Source organism: Hipposideros armiger, unplaced genomic scaffold, assembly GCF_001890085.2.
Source record: "Hipposideros armiger isolate ML-2016 unplaced genomic scaffold, ASM189008v1 scaffold_10, whole genome shotgun sequence".
Lineage (NCBI taxonomy): Eukaryota > Metazoa > Chordata > Mammalia > Chiroptera > Hipposideridae > Hipposideros > Hipposideros armiger.
Window position 1 is genome coordinate 5,880,982 of NW_017731360.1, and position 20,127 is coordinate 5,901,108.

The 20,127-nt window shown below is 48.0% G+C and overlaps 1 protein-coding gene, 1 long non-coding RNA gene and 1 other non-coding gene across 3 annotated transcripts in view; 1 reads left to right on the forward strand and 2 right to left on the reverse strand.

Annotated features, from left to right (window-relative positions):
- Nucleotides 1-6,083: 6,083 nt before the first annotated feature.
- TRNAV-GAC (transfer RNA valine (anticodon GAC)) lies at nucleotides 6,084-6,157 on the reverse strand. Its single transcript has one exon. It is a non-coding gene; the product is annotated as a tRNA-Val (tRNA).
- Nucleotides 6,158-8,068: 1,911 nt separating this feature from the next.
- LOC109391495 (uncharacterized) lies at nucleotides 8,069-12,795 on the reverse strand. The gene is made up of 3 exons (XR_002125835.1): nucleotides 12,699-12,795; nucleotides 8,897-8,943; nucleotides 8,069-8,153 (listed from the first exon to the last, which is right to left on the reverse strand). It is a non-coding gene; the product is annotated as an uncharacterized LOC109391495 (long non-coding RNA).
- Nucleotides 12,796-19,551: 6,756 nt separating this feature from the next.
- The window catches only part of RNF19B (ring finger protein 19B), a 19,959-nt gene continuing 19,383 nt past the window's right edge, over nucleotides 19,552-20,127 (forward strand). Inside the window, exon 1 of the mRNA XM_019657621.1 lies at nucleotides 19,552-20,047. Within this exon, the coding sequence (XP_019513166.1) occupies nucleotides 19,863-20,047 (185 nt within the window). The 5' untranslated portion in view covers nucleotides 19,552-19,862. The remainder of the gene's footprint in view (nucleotides 20,048-20,127) is intronic.

Sequence of the window (20,127 nt, forward strand, 5' to 3'; positions counted from 1 at the left end):
GGTGTCCGAGTATCTGGTTTTGGTTTTGGTTTTGCTGTCGGGAGATTTTTTGGGGAGGTTGCCTGGGAAAGAGTTAAGACTTTCAATGGTGCCAAAGCGAGAAGTGTTCCCGGGATGGGGAAACTGGAGCTTCGAAGGAGACCTGTCTCAGCGAAGGTCACACAGCAAAAGAACGCACTGTTGAAGCTCAGACTCGGCGGCGGGAAGCCCCTGCCAGGCTTGCATCCTTACATCCGGGCTGCTGCCTCCAGTCTCTAAGGTCTCAGTTTCTCCTCTATCCAGGCTCCAGGGCCTCTCCAGAGCTCACGCCTCGGGTGGGGCTGCAGACTGAGAGCTGCATTTGCGGAAACTGGTTTGACTGTGTGGGTGCATAGGTTCCGGCCCCGCCTCCTTAGGCGCAGGCCGCTCCCCAAGCCCAGGCTGGCCTCCGGGGCCCCTCCAGCTCCGCCGCAGTCCAGCCTCTAACACCCTTCATTCTTGGCCGCGAGAGGCTCCGCCCCCAGCGACGCTCCCGCTGTAAGGGGCAGGGCCTATCCCAGACCTAGCCAGGCAGGAGACCCGCCCCCTACCCCACCTACTGTGGCCCACCTGGGAGCCGGAGGGTTGGCTTCCCCTAGGAGAAAGAGGGTTGGGCTGGTGAACGACACCTGCTGCTACTGACTCACTCATACATTCACCCATTCACTTATTCACCCGCCCCGATGTGTAGTCATCCGTTCCTTCAACACATCCATCACCTAATTCTCACACTCAACACTTCCTGACAGCCACAGTGAGTCTTCTGCTGGACCCTGAGGACACAGAAGTGAACAAGGCGGACATAGTCTCTGCTCTGGAGGACTTTTTAGTGTGTAGGGGGCATAGCAGCGTGTGTCTGATGCTATATGGGACTTGGGACAGCGAGGGGTCCTGAAGTGTGTAGCCAGGAAAGGCTACAAAGGATGTGGCATCTGACCTGGATCAGGAAGGCAGCACCACCAGTTGGGCAGGTGAAGAATTACTAGTAACAACCGCTCTTTGCGTGCTCTGTGTGCTTTATTTCCATTAATTTTCATCTTTATCACAATCCTGGGATGGATTGGATGGAAGGATATCGTTACCCTCATTTTCCAGATGAGGAAACAGGCCAAGAAGTTAAATAAATTGCCCAAAGAGACACAGCCGATAAATAAGGAAGCCAGAATTTGAACCAGGTCTGACTATCTCCAGATCTAGTGCTAAGTTTAGGCTTGGATTTAATTTTTTTTTTTAATTGGGGAACAGTGTGGTTTTTTTAGGACCCATCAGCTCCAAGTCAAGTAGTTGTTTCAATCTAGTTGAGGAAGGTGCATCTCAGTGGCCCATGTGGGGATCGAACTGGCAACCTTGGTGTTATGACCACTGTGCTCTAACCAACTGAGCTAACCAGCTGCCCCGACTTGGGTTTAACTTTTAAAATACAGGATGTTAACTATAAAAGCCTGGAGGCTATACACAAAATATTAGCAATGGTATCCTCTGGGATATGAGTTTACATTGTTACACATTGACACACATTTGAATAATTCTGTATGAGACTAGAGATATCTATATATGTTAGAATTCACAATTATCCCTCTGGTACATTAATTTTGCTTTCTCAGATTCTTTTTCTTCCTCCAGGGATGGAAATTGCTTGAGTGTGAGGGCTTTTGTTTATTTGTTTGTTTTTTCTTGATTACAAAAATATAGGATCATGTTTTTTAAAGTCAGTCTATTTAAAAATAACCATTACCAGTGATTTTTTCCCCTTTGTGTTTTCCTAACTTATTGCATCAAGCGTGTATAACCTTTGTAACTTGAAAGAAAACGTTTTTAAGAAATGAATTACACACATCAAGGACTGGGGCCACCTAACCAAAAAGAGCTCTGGCAATTCCCAAGAAAAAAGCCTGGGGGTTTTGGTTGACCTCAGACCAGAGTGAGTCAGCGGGGTGAAGTAGCGGCCAGATGTGATTCAATTAAAGATCTTAAAACGGGGAGAGCATTCCAGATTATCAGAGTGGGCCCGATATACTCACAAGGGTCCTTATAAGAGAGAAGCCTGGCAGCTGGCGTGAGCTGCCGCGAGCCGCTGTGAGCGGCCGTCCAATGGCCGGCGAGCGCCGGCCTCGCCCGGGAAGAGCGCAATGGTAATACCAACATGGGCCAGGGAAGCAACGTCCTCCACAACTAGACTGAAGAACAAAAGGACAGCAACTTGTCTGTTCCCCTCCCCCAATGCAGAGAAAGAAAAATTTGAAGATGCTGTGCTGCTGGCTTTGAAGATAAAGGGCCACAAGCCAAAGACTGCAGCTCCAGAAACTAAAGAGTCCGTGGATTCTTCTCTAGCGCCTCCCAAAGAAACGCAAGCCCTGTCAACACCTTGAGTTTAGCCCCTTAAAGCCCACTTGGGACTTCTGACTTCCAACTGTAAGATAATAAAATTGTCTTGTTTTCAGCCACCACATTTATGGTAATTTGTTACAGAAGCTATAGGAAATGGATAGGCATGTAACTGCCAAAAATAGAAAAGTGCCTCTGGTTGTCACATTAGTGTGTGAGCAAATAAATATACATACATCCACATTCATACTCACACTGCTTCTGGCCTGTGCATTCAGGGGGGCAGGTGCATTCAGATGTATAAGTGGCTTCCAGCCTTGAAGAGTGAGAGCACCTGTAACCACCTGGACCCACACAGACCACTTCAGGACTTATGTCCACAAGTAAGCAAATGTCATTCATTCCCTTAATAAATGTTTACTGAGTACCTGCTCTGTGTCCAACATGGTGCTGGGTGTGGGTACACAGAGATGAGCCAAACAGATCTTCCTGGGGCTTCTGAGGAAGGGGGGATAGAAATTCAATACTCTTTCACATTCATAATTATTGCAAGGGTGACTCGGAAGGGGGTTCAGTTCTAAAGCCAGCACTCAGGTGGAAAGGGCAAATCATTCAAAATTACATTTGAAAGTCCTTAGATTACCTATAATGCATAATAATTCTTTTGCATGCTTCGGTCTGAGAACTAGGCTGAAGGAAGTAACTAAAAGAAAGGCTGTCTTGAGCTAGCTGGACATCGAAGCCACTCTGCCTTTAAGTAAAAAATCCCGTCTCTAAGGATGAACTGAGGTTGGGCAGAGAACATGGGAGTGTTCCTAGCGGCTGCTGGGGCGATTCCAATCTGCTTACCTGTGAGGCATCTGTCATCTAAATACACGTTAAAAGGTTTGTTTTTGTGAGGATAACACCAAATTCTGGAGTCGCATCTTTGGAGGTCAGTGGTTGGAGGATAAGTTCTAAAGTTGGTGTTAGTTAAATGTGCCTGTGTTGTGAGTTCACAAGACAAACTATAGTCAGTGCTGTTACGGAAAAGAGCTGGACCCATGAGACTCCATGGTTGGAGGCACGTGGGGGCTCAGAGGCCTTCCCAGACATTGAGCTGACACCTGAGGCACAGGTGGGCAATACCAGGCAAGGTGACTATGGGGGAGAATATTCTGAGCACACAAACCACTCAGCAAGTGTCTGGAGTCGAGGCCTCTTCTGTAAGCCCAAAGGAGTGATGCTCACAGTCTCCTTGTTGCCCAAAGTAACACTGGGACTCTCTGTCTTAACCCTGAGACCTCTAGGAGATCCTTGTCTATGAACCCTGTTCCACCTTCTAGGAAATACTGGGGATTTCTTAAGATAGTTTCTTGTTTATGCCTGGGGCACTTTTTGTTTTCTGGAATAGTGTGGTGTGGTTTTAGGAAGAGTGGTCCTAAAACCTGCTCTAACAGTGACTTGCTGTGTGGTTTTGGGCCAGTCACTCTGGGCCTTGATTTGTCCATCTGTAAAGTGGGGGTTGGGGTGAGATTGAACCCTTCCAGCTCTGACACAGTCCTGGGACTTGGAGAAATAGCGCCCTACAGAGGTTTGAAACCCCGGGCTGTGGCAGTGGCTCTGAGTGTGAGTCCTGACTCCACCATTTACTGGAAACTTGGGCAAGTCATTTGACCTCTCTGAGACTCTATTTCCTATCTGTAAAACAGGGGCCTTTGTTCCCATCCCTCTGGATTATATGAGGATTAAATGAGATCATGGACATAAAGCATTTGCTGCTGTGCCAAGTCCAGCAAATGGCAACTACTGTCCCTTTTTGTGATGGTTGTGAAGTGGAATGTGGGAACTCTGCTGATAGCTGCGCAGCGCACCACCCTCAGGGGTTACTATCGGTGCAGCCTCTGCAAACAGCTGCAGAAGGTTCTCTGATGGGTGTTCAGGGAAACACCCAGAGATGCCTACCTTCATTTTGGCAGGAACTAAGGAAACTCCCATAGGGAAGCGTCTGCCAGGTAGGCCATGGCTGCACTAACTTGTGGGTACAAAGATAATTCCCAGGTTGAGCTGCAAGAGTGAGCCTGAGATGGAGTCTGGGTGACCCGAGTTAGTGCGAGGTGGGAAAGGAAATGTCCCTGCCTTCACAGGGAACCAGGGCCAGGACAGGCTGGGGTAGGATAGACAGGAGGACAACTGAGTCTTCCCTCACCCATGACCAGCCCCGGGGCCTCTGGCCCTGGCCCACCATCACTCTGATTCTGACCATCTGGTAACTACTCATTTTGCAGCTTACACAGTCTGACTGCTCTTTACACGAGAGATGGAAAACTGAGTTTCAGAAAGGGGCAGGCACTTGCCCAAGATCACTCAGCAGATCAGAACCAGAATCAAGGTCTCCAGGTCTCAGATCCAAGAACGTCTGACAGCATCAGGCAGCCTCCTTGACTCTGTCAAATGAGTGTGTCGCTGGTGGTTGCCAGGCAACTGCAGCTGCACCAGATGTTTTCTATTTCCACATTTCCATGGGAATGAGGCCACCCAGTGACAGTCAGCCTCATGCCTCAGAGAGAAAATGTCTCTGGCTTAAAGGGCAGTAGGGAGGAGGGCTTCTCCTATCGAAGCACTGACTCAGGAAAGGCAGTTCCCCTCTGAATACCCAAGTTCCTTCCAGGCAGCCTATCTTTCTGGCTTCAGGACAGACTCACATGATTTTTCTCCAGGCAGAGCTCAGCTGTGGGCTGTTATCATAGATAGCAGCAAGCGCTGGAGGAGAAAATCCTGCCAGGGCCTTTTAGTCGCTCTTGAGAGGCACCTTAAGAGAGCAATTTGGAGTCACACCTTGGCCTGTACCCTCGCTCTGCCACTCAATGGCTATGTGACCTTAGTCAAGTCTCTCCACCTCTCTGAGTTGGTTCCATTATCTACCTCTCAGGTCTGTTTAAGGAGTAAACGAAATAATGAATGTAAAGTACCAGATATAGAAGCAGGTACTGAGTACAGGCGTAGCTCATTTATTGTGCTATGTTGAGCACAATATGTTGAGTTTTTTACAAATTGAAGGCAAGACCCTCCCATCAACAAAAAGATTTACGACTCGCTTTATTGCAGTGATCTGGAACCTAACCCGCAATATCTCTGAAGTAGGCCTATATCGGTATCTGTATCAGTTAGCATTCTCGGTTGTAAACAAGAGAGTCCATTCTAGGTCGTCTAGCAGAAAAGGGCCAGAGAATCAGGCCAGAAGGCTACACACAGAGCAATATCCCCAGACTGCTACTCCAGTAGAAACCCCAGACCCCCCGTGCTCCCAGCTGCCAGCACACAGCACAGAGATGAGAACGTGAGCCAGGAATGGCACCCCTTGCCTCTCATGTCCCTTTTAGGATCTGGTACAGGAGGAAAGAAGCAGAGTCCTGGCTCCCAGGGCTGGGCAGCAGAGGGGAAACACGAATCGCAAACACATGTATGAGCCGTACACACGGGGCACGGAGTGCTTACAACCCTTGGAGAGGGATGCTATTTGATGCCAGTTTATAGATTTGGAAACTGAGGCACAGAGAGGTTTCCCTAACTTGCCTGAGATCACAGAGCTAGTAAGTAGTAGAACCAGGTCTGGCCATGCAGTCTGGCTCCAGAGCCTACTCTCTCTGTTTGTCTTTTTTACATTTTTTTTATTGGGGAACAGCTATGGTCATTGGTTACACATTGCTTTCATGCTACAATGGCATACTTGACTCTTCTAAGGAGGGCGCAGCCCACAGTGGCCCATGCAGGGATTGAACCAGCAACCTTGGTGCTGTCAGCACCACGCTCTAACCAACTGAGCTAACTGGTCACCCCGAGAGCCTGTTTGTTCTCTTCACTGCTACCTCTGTTCTTACCATCCTGAACTGGAACTCAGAATGAGGTACCTGAGAAACAGTGTTATACATGATGGGGAGGTTCTATCATAAATATAACTAGGTGGATGGGTGATTGGATTTAATTCATTCATTCAACTAGTATTAAGCACTTTCTATGTTCTCTGTGGTCGGCACTGCACAAGACTGACATGGCTTCTGCTTACCAGGAGCTTAGGGATAGCGGAGGAAGCAAACAAGAAACAAGCAAAAAACCCAAATAACTAAAATAATCACAAATTATGAAAGACTGATGAAGGAAGCACAAAGCGTGTATGAGAAACAATGCTGGGGCTAGTGTTGGGGGTGGGGAGGACTCTTTTCCTGGCTCATTCTGTCCAGCCGTACTGGCCTCTGTGCTGCTCTCTGAAACCACCTGGCACCCTAGGGCTTTTGCGTTGGCTATTCCTTCTGCTTAGGAAAGTTTTCCCCAGTAACCTGCATGGCTAACTCCCTCACCTCCTAAAGGCTTTGCCTAAATATCACCTTCTCAGTGAGGCGCGGACCCTGACACCACTCTGTAACATTGCACCCTCCCTCCTCCCCCACCCCCATCAGCACCCCTTATCCTCCTTGCTCTGCTCAGCCCTTATCATTTCTAACATAATTTACTTATTGTGTTTACAATTTGTCAGCTTCCCCTTGTAGAATGTAAGCACCACAAGAGCAGGGATCTTTGTTCTGTTCACTGAACAGTGTGTTGCTCATAGTATGTGCTCATTTGTTGAATGAATGTAAATAACTTCCCCAAGGTCACACAGCTGGGAAGCAGCGTGGCTACAGTTGAATCCAATTGTATTTGGCTCCAAAGCTATAGAATTTTCTTCCTCGGGTTGTTTTGAGGCTCCACGTGTTTCAGCCACTTAACGCAGTGGCTGGTCCACAGGTTAGTGTTCCATAAATGTGAGGTGTTATTATTATTATTATTATTATTATTATTATTATTATTATTATTACCACTATTATTGCCCCTCTCTCCTCCTGGGCTCATTTTTCTAAATTCCATAAGTTCAGTCTGTTCTTTGAGGCGCAGATTCAAGCCTGACTTGGGCAGACACGCGCAGACATGACCTTCAGGAAGGAAAACTGCAGGTCTCTGACAGCCCAGGTCGCAGGGAACCCTGAGGTTGCTGAACACTGTCCTTTATGTGGCCCTGGATGGACCCTTTGTAACTGACCTGAAATTGTTCCCCCACAATTGCAAACAACACAGGCTTCCTGTGTTTTGAGAAAGGGGAAGTCCGGCCAGCAATTTACCTTGAGTCATTTGTTTCGAGAAGGAAGCCTGGGCCGTTGGCAGAAGGTGGCGGAAGGAGGAGGGCTGCTGGAAGGAAGGAGGCCTGGATTCTAGAAGGAGTGCCACCACTTCTCAGCGGGCTACACTAAACAAGTCCCCTGTCAGGCCTTAATTCTCTCATTTGGAGAATGAGACACTGACCTTCACTTCACCGGCTGCTCTGCATAGTACTATGAGTGCCTGTGTGTAAAGAGCTGTGTGTAAAGAGCTTATGTATATAATAAGCACATTTAACTGGGAGGGCTTGGAATGGCCTCTAAGTCCAGGAGTTGAAAATATACAGATCTGGATTCAAATCCTGCCCCAATCACTTTCTAGCTGTGTGTCCCTGGACAAGTAAATGAATCTCTCTGAGTCTTAGTTTCTTTTCCTAGAAAATGGATCCTTGGTTTCACCAGTTGTGAAATAACAGCTTATCGCCTATACTGGTTTCGAGGGTTAACTGAGATATGCACATCAGAGTCTAGGAAGAAACTGGGCTCAGAGCAAGCTCTCAGGAATGGCGGCTCTTGTTTTTAATCCTTGATGACCCTCTCACCTCCTCGCCTCTCCACTATGTGCTGTCTTGTCCAGTACCGGCTGTGCTCAGGACAAAGCCACTTCTGATGTTGCTTCTCATCGACCTTCTCCCACAGCTGTGAGGCCACAAATAATTGTTATAATAGAGGATAGTTTTGTTTATATTTTTACTGATTATAAAAGTAATATGTTCATGGTAGAAAAAAAAATGTAAGCAAAAAAATAAAAAGAAGACAACAGAGATCACGTAACTTTACCACACAGAGATAATCACTATTGACAGTTGGGTGACTTTCCTTCCTGACTTCTCTTTAATGCATGTGTAACAGGATGTTAAATGTAAGTTTCCTTTTATTTTGGCTTTGGGGCAGAGACAAGGCATGCCAAGGACCACCCAAGCAGGGCATGCTAAAGGATGGAGAAACTGGTTCAACCAGCATTAACCCATCACCCACCTCTGGTCATCATGGAGTGTGCGTGTGTGTGCATGGCGGAGACAGAGAGGAGAGGCTGGTTGGGAGGGGTTCTCCTGGAGAGGATTATTGGTTATTGTTTAGTCCCCACTGCAACACCCCTCCGCCCCAGAGAGGACGGGTGAGGGTGTGACTCTTCATTTTAGGGCAGGGGGTTTGAAGGAAACCATTGTGGCAAGTTTGAGATGTACCGCAAGGGGTCCGGAGCAAGGAGAAGGAAGTCTAAAGCCCACTGGTCTATCACCCGCACTTCCCCCAGCAGAGAGCTTATCATGCTGACTTGTAAATGTCCACTGAGTTGTCTGACTCCCCAACTTGACCTGGAAACATCTTTCAGACAGTCTGGGTCTGGTATCCCCTGCCCCTGCAGAAAGCTTAGCACTTACTTGATGCTTGATAAATGTTCTGGTGAATGAAGGGAAGACTGGAGAAGCTGTGGAACAGAAAGCAGAAAGAATAAGCATGGAGGGTGGGAGGGGGAAACAACAAAAAAAACAAAAACTTTCTTCCCACCTTCTAAATTTTTGTAGCTGGGCTAATCAAATTAACATGAGACAGATTAACAGGAGAAAATGTCCAAAATGTATTACGATGTACATGCAGGGGTGTCATAAGACTGAGACTCTAGGAAGGAGGCTATGGGCAGTTGAGATTTATATGGCATTCTGAACTAAGAAGGGAGGCAGGGGTCTGGGATTTCAAAGCGAAAGCAGGCAATTTACAAGTAGATAGAAAGAGCTATCATGTGATAAACAAATTCTTGGCAGCTCACCCAGAGCAGTGGGACACAGAGGGAAACAGGCTTTGCTAGATCTCTCCTTGTCTGCCACATTTAGTTTATGTTATGATGCTTAGGTGACACTCCCTTTAAGCAGTTTTTTCTATCTGAATTCCCTTAAGCAGGTAAGGGGGAAGTTTCTTTCTGAGTTTTTGTTTCTTAATAACCAAAAGGCACATTTTGGGCTGGCAAACTTTGGTCCCCTTTGCAAGGATTTTGGAACCACAGAGATCTAAGTTCAAATCCTGACTCTGCCACTTTCTAGCTGTGCTCCCGTTGGGGAAGTCGTGTCACCTCTCTAACCTCATTTTCCTCACTTGTAAAATAAACATAATTTGAGTATCTGTTCTACAGAGTTTTGAAAGAAATGAGGACAAGCACTGGCACACAGTAGGTGTCCCAGCAATGACAAATGAATAAAGACAGTAATCTTAGAATCTCTGCAAACTGGCTGGATCTCCTGAGGATTTCCTGTCTGAACTGATACCGTTCTGGAATTTCCAGATCCTGGTTTTCTTCCCTGCTCCTTCCTCAGTCCCCATCATCATCACCATCATCATCACCATCTTTATAGCAGCAACAACAGCTGCCAGTTGTATGGCAATTTATAGAAACTTCATGGCTTTGTCTCATTTAAATCTCACAATAATCCTGTAAGGTCTACGTTATAATCACCATTTCACAGATGAGGAAACTGAGGCCCAGAGAGGGTGAATGATTTGCCCAAGGGCACAAAGATCTAAGGCTTGAGGGCACTGGTTTGGGCCGTGAAGGAATTAATATGTACTCAGCACCCACTGTGTGCCAGACACTTAAAATTAGTGGTATGAAGCAACAATTTTAACTTCCACAGTTGCAAGTCTTTTTAAAAGAAAGGGTTAGGCTATTGCTAGCAAAAAAAAACCCCAAAAAAGACCAAGACCAGTCTTGGAGCATGAAGTCCAAACCACCAGCAGCAATGGCTAGGTAGGAAAGAAAACACCTAGTCCCGGAGGAACAAGCATTTTTATACATCAGATGGAGGGAAAGAAGGATGTAATCCGTTCTGAAAGAATTTACATTAGCTATAGACAAAGGGGATGGGAGAAGGTGAAACAGGGTTAGGTCCGGGATAGGCCCAGCAGAGCCTGCAGTGGAGTCCATAACGCTATGGGATAAACAAGACACGGAGTTTCCTGGGGTTCACGGTACCTGGCTATTCTCTCTTTTTAGATAATCTCGGAAACAGCCACTTGGAAGTTCATTTAATTCCAACATACACGAAGGAATCTGAGCAGTCTTTTGTTAGTTTTGCACTGCAGGTATTAACTGATTCATCCCTTTTTGCTCTTCCTTCCACCCTCTGGCCTGTTGTAATTTCATTTAAGACATCTCAGAATGTTCTCCTTGTCAGCAGCATGGTTCCTGCCCCCTTTCAGATGCATGGGAAGGACAGACTTTCAAGTCAAAACAATGCCTATAACTTTGCATGATAAGTGCTATCTATGAAAATCCCAGACTGGATGACAATTTCTTCTGCTGGGGGCCATCGGCTGGAGAGCAGGTCCAGTCCACTGTTTTCTATCTCTGTGGCTTTGGGCAAGCTGCTTTGCCTCTCTGGGCTTTAGTTTCTTCGTTTGTAAAATGGGGATTCTATAATAATAGTACCTCTCTCATACAATCACTACAGATAGTATATGTAGCACACTGTCTGCCACAAGCAAGCACTGAATAAATTATAGCTGATTCTTTATTACCGTAACCTAGATGTCAGCCAGGAGCCCCCTGATCCCTTGAGATCATGGGATGAGCCCAATCACCCATTCCAAAACCCTCTCCAAGATTACTGCAAATTCCTGGGAGGTTTTATTTCTTCTGGTCCAGCCTTTGCTTCAGCCTAGACTGTCTTTGGTCAGCACTACACCAACACAAATGTAAAACTTGGCCCCTTAAGCCATTTCACAAACACTCCAGTCAGGGCAGCCTCAGTGCGCATTAGATTTTTTTGAAGCTTTCCAGGGATGAGAGATGATCACATCAAAGCCACAAAAAACCTCAGGGTGAACTAAAAATACCCTGGTTTCCAATACAGCCTCAGCTGGCTCTTCTGTTTCTCTCTACACTGTTCCCAGCCCCCCAGCCCAGGGTCAGCTCTTATCTCAAGATAAGGGACATCTGCCCTTTTTTGGCTATTGTTTCCACTCTCTCTTCCTAAGGAGCTCTGCAATTTCTGCTCCAGGCATTATCCCACTTTGCTGAAGCCTTAGGGATTGGGGGTGGGGGACTGTTGGCTTCCCCTCCTATCTCCCCTTCACCCCTCACCCCGCGGCCCCCATAAGGCACAGCACTACAAGGGCCCCTTTCAGGCCATCGTGAGGCCACTACAAGGATGGGAGGCAATGTTTGCTGTCACTCACGGTAGTTAATCCACCCTCACCCCCACCCTGTGTTCATGCCCTTTACCCAAACCCAGTCCTCCAGTTTCTGGTAGAGTCTCCAGGCCTCTTCCTTGTTGCCCCCACAACAGCTGCCTCTCAGAGCTTCAAGACTCACCTTCCCCTTGAACAGTTTTTCACAGTATTTTCTCAGTGAAAACTCGCCTCTTCCCTACAAGGAGGTCACACAGTGAGGCTCTATAAGCTGCCCCTGGCCCACAGGGATGTCTTTAAAAATCAAATCAACATTTAAAAATTCGGAGATTGCGTATAATAATATGAATTTGCAGCTTGACTTATAAACTCAAATATCTGGCATCATAGGACCCACATTCCCCCCAAGGAGCACGTTAGCCTGAATCGAGAGCAGGGTCCCTGTCCTTTAGACAGGTTTTTCTTATGCCCCTGCCCATTGGCCTTATTTATTTCTCCTCCTTGACCCCTACAGGCTTCCATTTTTGTGACCTTTGGTAAGAGGCATTTCAGCGCCCTTTTCCACCCTCCATTGCATAATTATAAGACATTTCGGTCTATGAATTTGCTAAGTTCACAAAGGGCACCCAAGGCAGAAGATACAGCAAGCGAAGTCACTTAAGTATGCAAATGATGGCTGTTCCTGGAAGGGCAAGGGGGATCTCTGATGCAAGAGGGCGGTGGGGCTAGAAGGGTTAAGCTGGGGCTTGGTTATGAAGTGCCTTAGTGCTCTCTTAAGGAGAATTGGGAGCCAGTGCGGGGGGGGTTTAAAGCCAGTGCGGGGGGGTTTAAAGCAAGGCGACACAGCATGAGATGTACAAATGAATAAAGCTGCTGGGACTCTCCTGGGGCGGGATAGATTGAAACCTCATCCCCGGCTGTCCCGGCAGGAAACCCAGGGCAGTGATCCAGGAGGGCCAGGGATGCAGAGGCCGGACGCATGGCAGCGGCGGTGGGAATGGATGGGAGGACGGGAAGGGAGGGATTCGGAGGCAGCCTTGCAGGAGAGTGGGTATGCTTGACCTTGACGCAAAACACTGCGGGCGTTGCGGATGCAACTCGCTTGTCTCCCCTCCCGGCCGCGCTGCGGCGGACTGCGGCGGAACTCCGGCCACTCGCGGAGCACCCTCCCGCGCGGCTGCGGCACGTGAGCAGCAGGGGCGGGATAGCGGGGGCGGCAGGATGGCGGGGATGCCCGACTTCCCTGGAAGGCTCTGGAGGGGAGGGGAAGGGAGGAGTGGGGAGACTGGTCACGTGGTGCCGCCACCAGGCGCAGCCGGATTGGCGAGTACCGCCGCGGAGCCAGCCAGAGCTGCTCCGATTTCCAGGCACAGAGCAGCCCCCTCCCCTTGTTCGGGAGACCCAGGAGTAGTGCGTCGGCTCAGCACGGAGCAGGGGAGGAGAGGGGTCCTGCTCTCTCCGCATTATGCACCGCTGTCCCTGGCATCCCACCACGGTCCTCACTGCAGCTTGGGAGGTCTGATTGTCTCCATGAACACATCCCTTTCCTGCATTCCCCGACCTGTCTGTCTCTCTTTCTGCCGGAAAGCCAGCTTTGTTTGGGCTGGCTGAAGCAGGTTTCTGTTAGATGCCACACTTTTGCAGTTGGAGCAAATCAATTAACCTGTCTGGAGGTGGGAAAAATTAAAACAGGAATTCCACAAATACCTCAAGCTCCATACATCCATACCGACCTTATTACAGCTCAAACTGCTCCTTCTTTGTGTTACGGTCTGTTTTAAGCAGAAACCCAAGAGTTATCTTCATCTCACTGTCCATCAAATCTATGACCAAAATCTAATAAATTTACCTCCAAAACATTTCTTAAACCCCAGCACCCAGGTTTTTTTCTTTGGCATCAATCCTGATTTGTAATCTGTTTATTTGTCACTGTTTTTCGTATGGCTTTCCCCCCTGGACTGGAAGTTCCATGAGAACACCTTGTCTATTTGCTTATTGTTATATCGCCAACACACTACCAGGCACATAGTAGGTGCTTAATAAATGTTAACGCATAATGAATAGAAGCATAGCAAGTCCTGTGCTAGGTTTTAGGTGTGGAAGGGGGCACAGATTTTTAAGATGAAACACAGTTCTGTCCTCAAGTAGGTCACCTATCCAAAAAAACATATCCTGAGCTTTCTCTCCACTAGGACTTGGATGGGGCCCATGTACAAGATGAATAACTCCATTTCTACCTTTCCCCTTCATCTAGGGGAACCACACATGACTAACGTAGATAAGACTCGGTTGTACGAGACAGGTCGAGTGTGGTGGTACATACCAACCTCTAAAGTCAGAAGAGTCCAGGATTTGGACTCAATAATCTGGCTTCCCAGGCCAGCTTTGCCACCTTCTGGCTGTGTGACTACAAGTCTTCTCTCTCTCTGAGGCTCCATGTTGGCCTGAATGGAGAGCAGGGTCCCTATCACTTAGACAGGTTTTTCTTATGCCATCTTAAAAATGGGAATAACAATAGTATCTCAAAGAGCTGAAAGATATGAGATAAATGAAAGTACTAAATGCCAGGGGGGTTTTGTTTGTGTGTGTGTTTTAAAGATTTTATTGGAGAATTGGGGGAGAGGAACAGCATTGGAGAATCGGGGAAGGGAAACAGACAAGTTGCTGTCCTTTTGTTCTTCAGTTTAGTTGTGGAGGACGTCGCTTCACTGGCCCATATTGATTGGTGTTATCACTGTGCTCTTCCCGGGTGAGGCAGTCACTTGCCGGCCATTGGACAGCCGCTCACGTTGGCTCACGGCAGCTCTCAAAAGTTCACGCCGGCTGCTGGCCAGCCTCACTGCAGCCTACGCCGTCACCGGCGACTCACGGCCGCCCAGCTCCAGGTTAAACTGTTGTTCACCATCTTATCTGTAGAGGGCGCAGCATCACTGGCCCTCACCTGAGATCTGAACAGGGGCTCTGCTGCTCAGAGCTGGTGGCCCAAGCCAACTCTTAACCAACGCACCACTTGGCTGGCCCACCAGGTTTTATGATAATGTTGAATGTACATATGTGACCATGCCTTCTAGTTTGCCAGGACCAGATTGATTGACACCTTTTGAACAATAACAGTTAATAATAGCATTCCTTTTCATTCTCAAAAGTGTCTTGGGTTTGGACAGTAAATTATGTGGTCATCCTTGCAATTGGTGTGACACTAGAGTTATCTACATGGTGCCCTGGGGACACAAAGGAGGGAGGGAGGTGGGTCTGAGTGTAGAAAAAGGTTACAATGATCATGGAAGTGAGCCTGGAAATATGCATGGGACTGCACCAAGTAGACCAGCACTTGCAAAGAATCAGACTTGATACTTCTGAGTATGTGTTTAGATAACATCAAGAAGCCCAAATGGCTCAATTCCAAGATGCATGAAAAGAGGCGAGCCTGGCAGTGGGAACTATAGAAAGTTTTTGAGTAGGGGTTGACATGAGCTGATGGTTTCACAAAAGAGACCAATTGAGGAGCTGGGGCCAGAGCCCAGGAAAGAGAGGTAATGAGGCTTGAAGCAGGCAGAGGTTCTGTAAGCACTGTGGAGGTTCCATAGCACTTTAGAGGTACGTAGGACTTGGATGTGGGGGTTGGAGGCAGGTCAGAGCAGGAGGACTTCCAGTTGGATGGGGAGGCCATTCACTGAGGCAGGTGGTGAGGAGGAAGAGCCAGGAGACAGGAGGCAACTCAGATCAGACTGACTAGGCCGAGTGCCATTCACCGCTCCTGATCCAAAGGGAAAAGGCAGGGGTCACACCAGATAGAGGTTACTTTTGAGGCCAGTGGTAGGAGCTGGGGCCCAGTCAGTATTCAGGGTACATCCGATAAAAATTAGCTTTCAGAGCAGCCTTGAAAGGCAAGAGAAAGCTCAAAAATAGAACCTCAAGTAAAGAAAGACAGGTTTTTCAGGCCAACTTCGTTGTATATATGGCTCTCCTTGATCAAAATGTTCCCACAATGTCCCACTACCTAACAGAATAAAGGCTAAGGTTTTCAGTCTGGTGTTCAAGACTTCTGGTGACCTGGCCACAACCTATCTCTGGTGAACATTTCATATTTCACCTGCTCATGTTTGGCCCTTCTCTTTTTGTGAAAACATAAGAATTACTCTTGTCTCGGCTCCAACCATAGGGTCCAGATGGGGACTATCAGTCATGGCATTCCATCCCCCATGACCAAGGGCCCAGTTGCCATAGTACTTGTCTCAAAGGGTTACATGAGCCCAAAATCACTCTTTTGGCTTATTCTAGTGTTGGGAGAGTGTCAAAAAAATAACTTGCCTCCCACCTTCTAAGTTCTTGTAGCTGAGTTAATAATCAATTTAATATGAGACAGATTAACAGAAGAAAATGTCCGAAATTTATTATGGATACACATGTGGAGGGCGCCACAAGAATATGGGACCTACGGAGGCTTTGGGAGGTGAGGCTTCTGTGCTATTCTGAAAAGAAAGGGAGGCAGGGGTCTGGGATTTCAAAGATAAAGCAGGCACTTTACAGGTAGACGGAAAAAAAAGAGCAAACGTGATAAATTCTTGGCAGTCCACCCAGAAACAATGGAACACAGAGGAAAACAGGCTTTACTGGATTTCTCCTTGTCTGCCACATTTAGTGTGTATTCTGATGCTAAGGTGATGCTCCCTTCCTTTAAGCAGTTTTTTCTATCTGAATTCCCTTAAGTAGGTAAGGGGGAGGGTCTAAGGCTCTTCCTGAGTCTTTTGTTTCTTAACAACCAGCTTAAAATCAATATCCCAAAAGGCATATTTTGGGGTGACAAAACTTTTGTCCCTTTCACTAGTCCATGTTAGACTTCTTTTTCTTGCATCCAGCAAACTCATAATACAGAACCTTTCCCTTCTCTCTTCTCTTGTGCATCCTTTCAAACATTCTCTACTTCTGTCACACCCTGCTCTTCACATTTCTTCAGACTTATCCTGTCTTTTGTATCCCTATCCCTTTCCTCCAGACTCCCTCAGTTTGGAGTGTCTTACAACTTGTCAACTCCTATTCATTCTTTGAGACCCAAGCCAAAGGGGTCTTCCTCAAGAAAGCCACCCTTGACCACCCTGAGCAAGGCTTGCTATACCTTCCTCTGGCTTGTCACAGCTTTTTGTACATGTCCTCATCACCTAGTGTCCCAATGACGTGCTTTCTTTTCTGTAACCCCCCTTAAGCTATGTTTTTCATCTCCATGACCCTAGTGCCTGGCAAATGGCCTAACACAAAGTATAATAAATGTTTACCAACTGAGTGAATAGATGGATAAGAATCCTTCTCTCTCTCGTGCCATCTCCCTGAGTCAGTACTCAGTTTCTATCAAGGGGAGACACAGAAGAAAAAGTAAGAGAAACTGCTTTAGTCCCTCAATTCAAGGGTGATGGATTCAGGAGAGAAGAAACCCCAGGAAAAATGGGGCCATCGCAAAGTCCAGTGGCATTTATGAGAGGTCAGTTTTCTGCCAAAGTACTGACGGTGGCAGCTTTGAGCTGAGGCAGAGTTAGTTTGGGAGCCAGAGCCAAGACAAACATTTAGTATGCTGAGCTTTTCAGCAAGCTAGGATTATGACAGCTGTTTCTGTCAGCTGCACAGGGAGAAGCATCTATAAGCCATGTGCGTCTGCCTAGAATCAGGGGTCCCCATCTCCTTTGGCACAATCTGACCCAAGTGACAAGACAGCTCTCTACCCCACTCTTAATCCCCACCACAGGCACATACCTCCTCCAAGGGGGCTCCACAGTTGATCAGGACACTGGGCATTGAGAACAGTCAAAAACGGTACAGGGAAATTGGGCCTGTATGACAAGTTCTGGCCAATAGTCTGTGAGTAGAAATAACATGTCATTTCCATGCTGAAGTCTTTAATTGCCGGTGCACGACCCTCCATTTCTCTTTCCCCTTTTGAGGCAATCCTGAAAGGCTCATGTTGAGGTGGTAGAGCCCGAGATGGAAGCTGTCTGTTGCTCTGAGTTACCCAGTAGAGTGGAGGAGAACTGCCCTGGAAAGTGCCTTGACCCATAGCAGATTTTGCATGAGTGGGAAAAACATACCATTCTTGTGTTAAGCCATTGAAATATTTGGGTTGTTACCACAGCAGAGTCTAGCCTCTTCTGACCAATATATAGAAATTAATTGTTGTTTTACCCAGCCAGCATCAGACCTCCTTCCTTTTTTTTTTTTTAAGATTTTTATTGGGGAGTTGGGGGATGGGAACAGATAAGTTGCTGTCCTTTTGTTCTTCAGTCTAGTTGTGGAGGACGTTGCTTCACTGGCCCAAGTTGGCACCATCATTGCGCTCTTCCCAGGCGAGGCAGATCAGTCGCCGGCTTCTGGACGGCCGCTCACTGCGGCTGCTGACTGCTCACGCTGGCTGCTGGCTACACACGGTAGCCCATGGCAACCCACTGCCACAGGGACTGCAGCCTACGCCGTCTCCGGCGACTCACGGCAGCCCAGCTCCAGGTCGAGCTGTTGTTCAGCATCTTAGCTGTAGAGGGCAGTGTCACTGGCCCTCATATGTGGGATCCGAACCGGGGCCCTCTGGCGTCCCAAGCCAGTTCTTAACCATCGCGCCACTCGGCCGGGCCCTTCCTTCCTTCTTGAGGAGAAATATTGCTCCTCCTTTTAGGTCTCTTTGGTATTGACAAATCCAGTGGTCACGTCTTTGTTTTTATCTTTCTTGACTTCTCAGGAGCATTTGTCACAATTGACCACTCCCTTTGGAAACACTTGATCTTGGTGTCTGTGACATCACCCCTGCTTGGTTTTTCTCCTATTTCACAGCCCCGGCTTCTCAGTTTCTTTTGCTGGCTCTTCTTTTACTTTCACCTCAAAAGTTGAAAGGTTCTCAGGTCTTGTTTCTAGGGACCTTTCTCATGGTTTTAAACACCATCTATGAAACAGACAGCTGGTTACCTTCCAGTATGCATTCTACCACTCTTTATTAATAACAGAACCCCTATTAATTTTAGGGGCACACTGTGCCACTGAAAAGACTACAGTTCCCAGTATGGCTATGTGGCTATGTTTTGGCAAACGCGATGTAAGCAAAAATGTGCAGGACTTCCAAGGCAGCCCACTTAAAAGGAAAAAGGTCATCTTTCTTTCCTGTTTCTTCTCCTCTATGTGGCACGTGGGCCATAACAAGGTAACCTTAAGACTGGACACCAAGTGCTTAGGATGGTAGAGCAGCCCTGAACTGGCTACCCCTGGACTTATTTTTCATGAAGAAAGAAAGCAATTTCTATCATGCACCATTTTTTCTTTTGTTATTTGCATCTGAATCTAATCCTGATACATTCTCATTGCTGTTGAAGTCACTTGCTTGCCTCGCATTTGGAAACCTGAGTCCACAAGTCCAGATCCTCCCCTAGTCAGAGCAGTGGGGAACCAGCAGAAGAAACACACTCCCAGGCAAAAAAAAAAAAAATGCTGGGCCTCCTTCCACAAATTGTAAATAACCAGGCCACTAGGAGAATAGACTGGGAGGTGGGCCTAGGAATACAGTTTATTAGCTCACGCAGAGCACTGAATCCTCGATTAAGGAATTGTCCCTTGCAGATAGGGGGACCCTTGTCTGTCTTATCTAGTAATGCCTCCACTTTGTAGATGCTCGGTGAATGACTGTATTCTTTATGAATGGTTTTTGCTTAATAAGCAACAATGAAAGAAATATTGGAAGGTGAACCAGTCAGGAATCACCATCTAATCTACCCTTGTCTGCTTCTTACAGATGAAGTAACTGAAGCCTCATTTGCTGGAAGTGGTATTCAGCCTATTCATGAGGAAAGGCAAACCGAAAATTCCATCTTGGGGGTGATGGGGGTCGGGGTGGAGTAATAGAATTGGGGGAAGCCAAGAAAAGCCGTTGGGTTAGTGTCTCCTCAAGATGGCTGTCCTGGAACCAAACGACTGGGAGGAGACGAGGCTCCGCCTCAGCAGCCTGGCCCCTCCCCGCTAGGCCCCGCCCAGAGCCCACCCCCTCGGCCTGGGCAGCACGGGTTGTGAGGTGTTTCAGCACAGCGCCTGCGCAGTGGACAGCGGCGCGAGGGGCGGGGCGAGGCTTTATAACCACTTTGTCAACGCCGTTTGGTTTCTGTCTTGGAGAGGGCGGCGGCGACTGGGGCGCCGGTTGGGGGGCTGCTGAGGCGGGAGCTGTGGTGGCGCTGGGCGCCCCTCGCCTCTCGGCCCTTGGGGGCGATGGGCTCGGAGAAGGACTCCGAGTCGCCGCGCTCTACATCCCTACACGCGGCTGCGCCGGACCCCAAGTGCCGCAGCGGCGGCCGGCGCAGACGCCTCACCTTCCACGGCGTCTTCTCTGCCTCGGCCCGCGGCCGCCGCGCCCGGGCCAAGCCGCAGGCCGAGCCGCCCTCCCTCAGTTTGGAGTGTCTTACAACTTGTCAACTCCTATTCATTCTTTGAGACCCAAGCCAAAGGGGTCTTCCTCAAGAAAGCCACCCTTGAC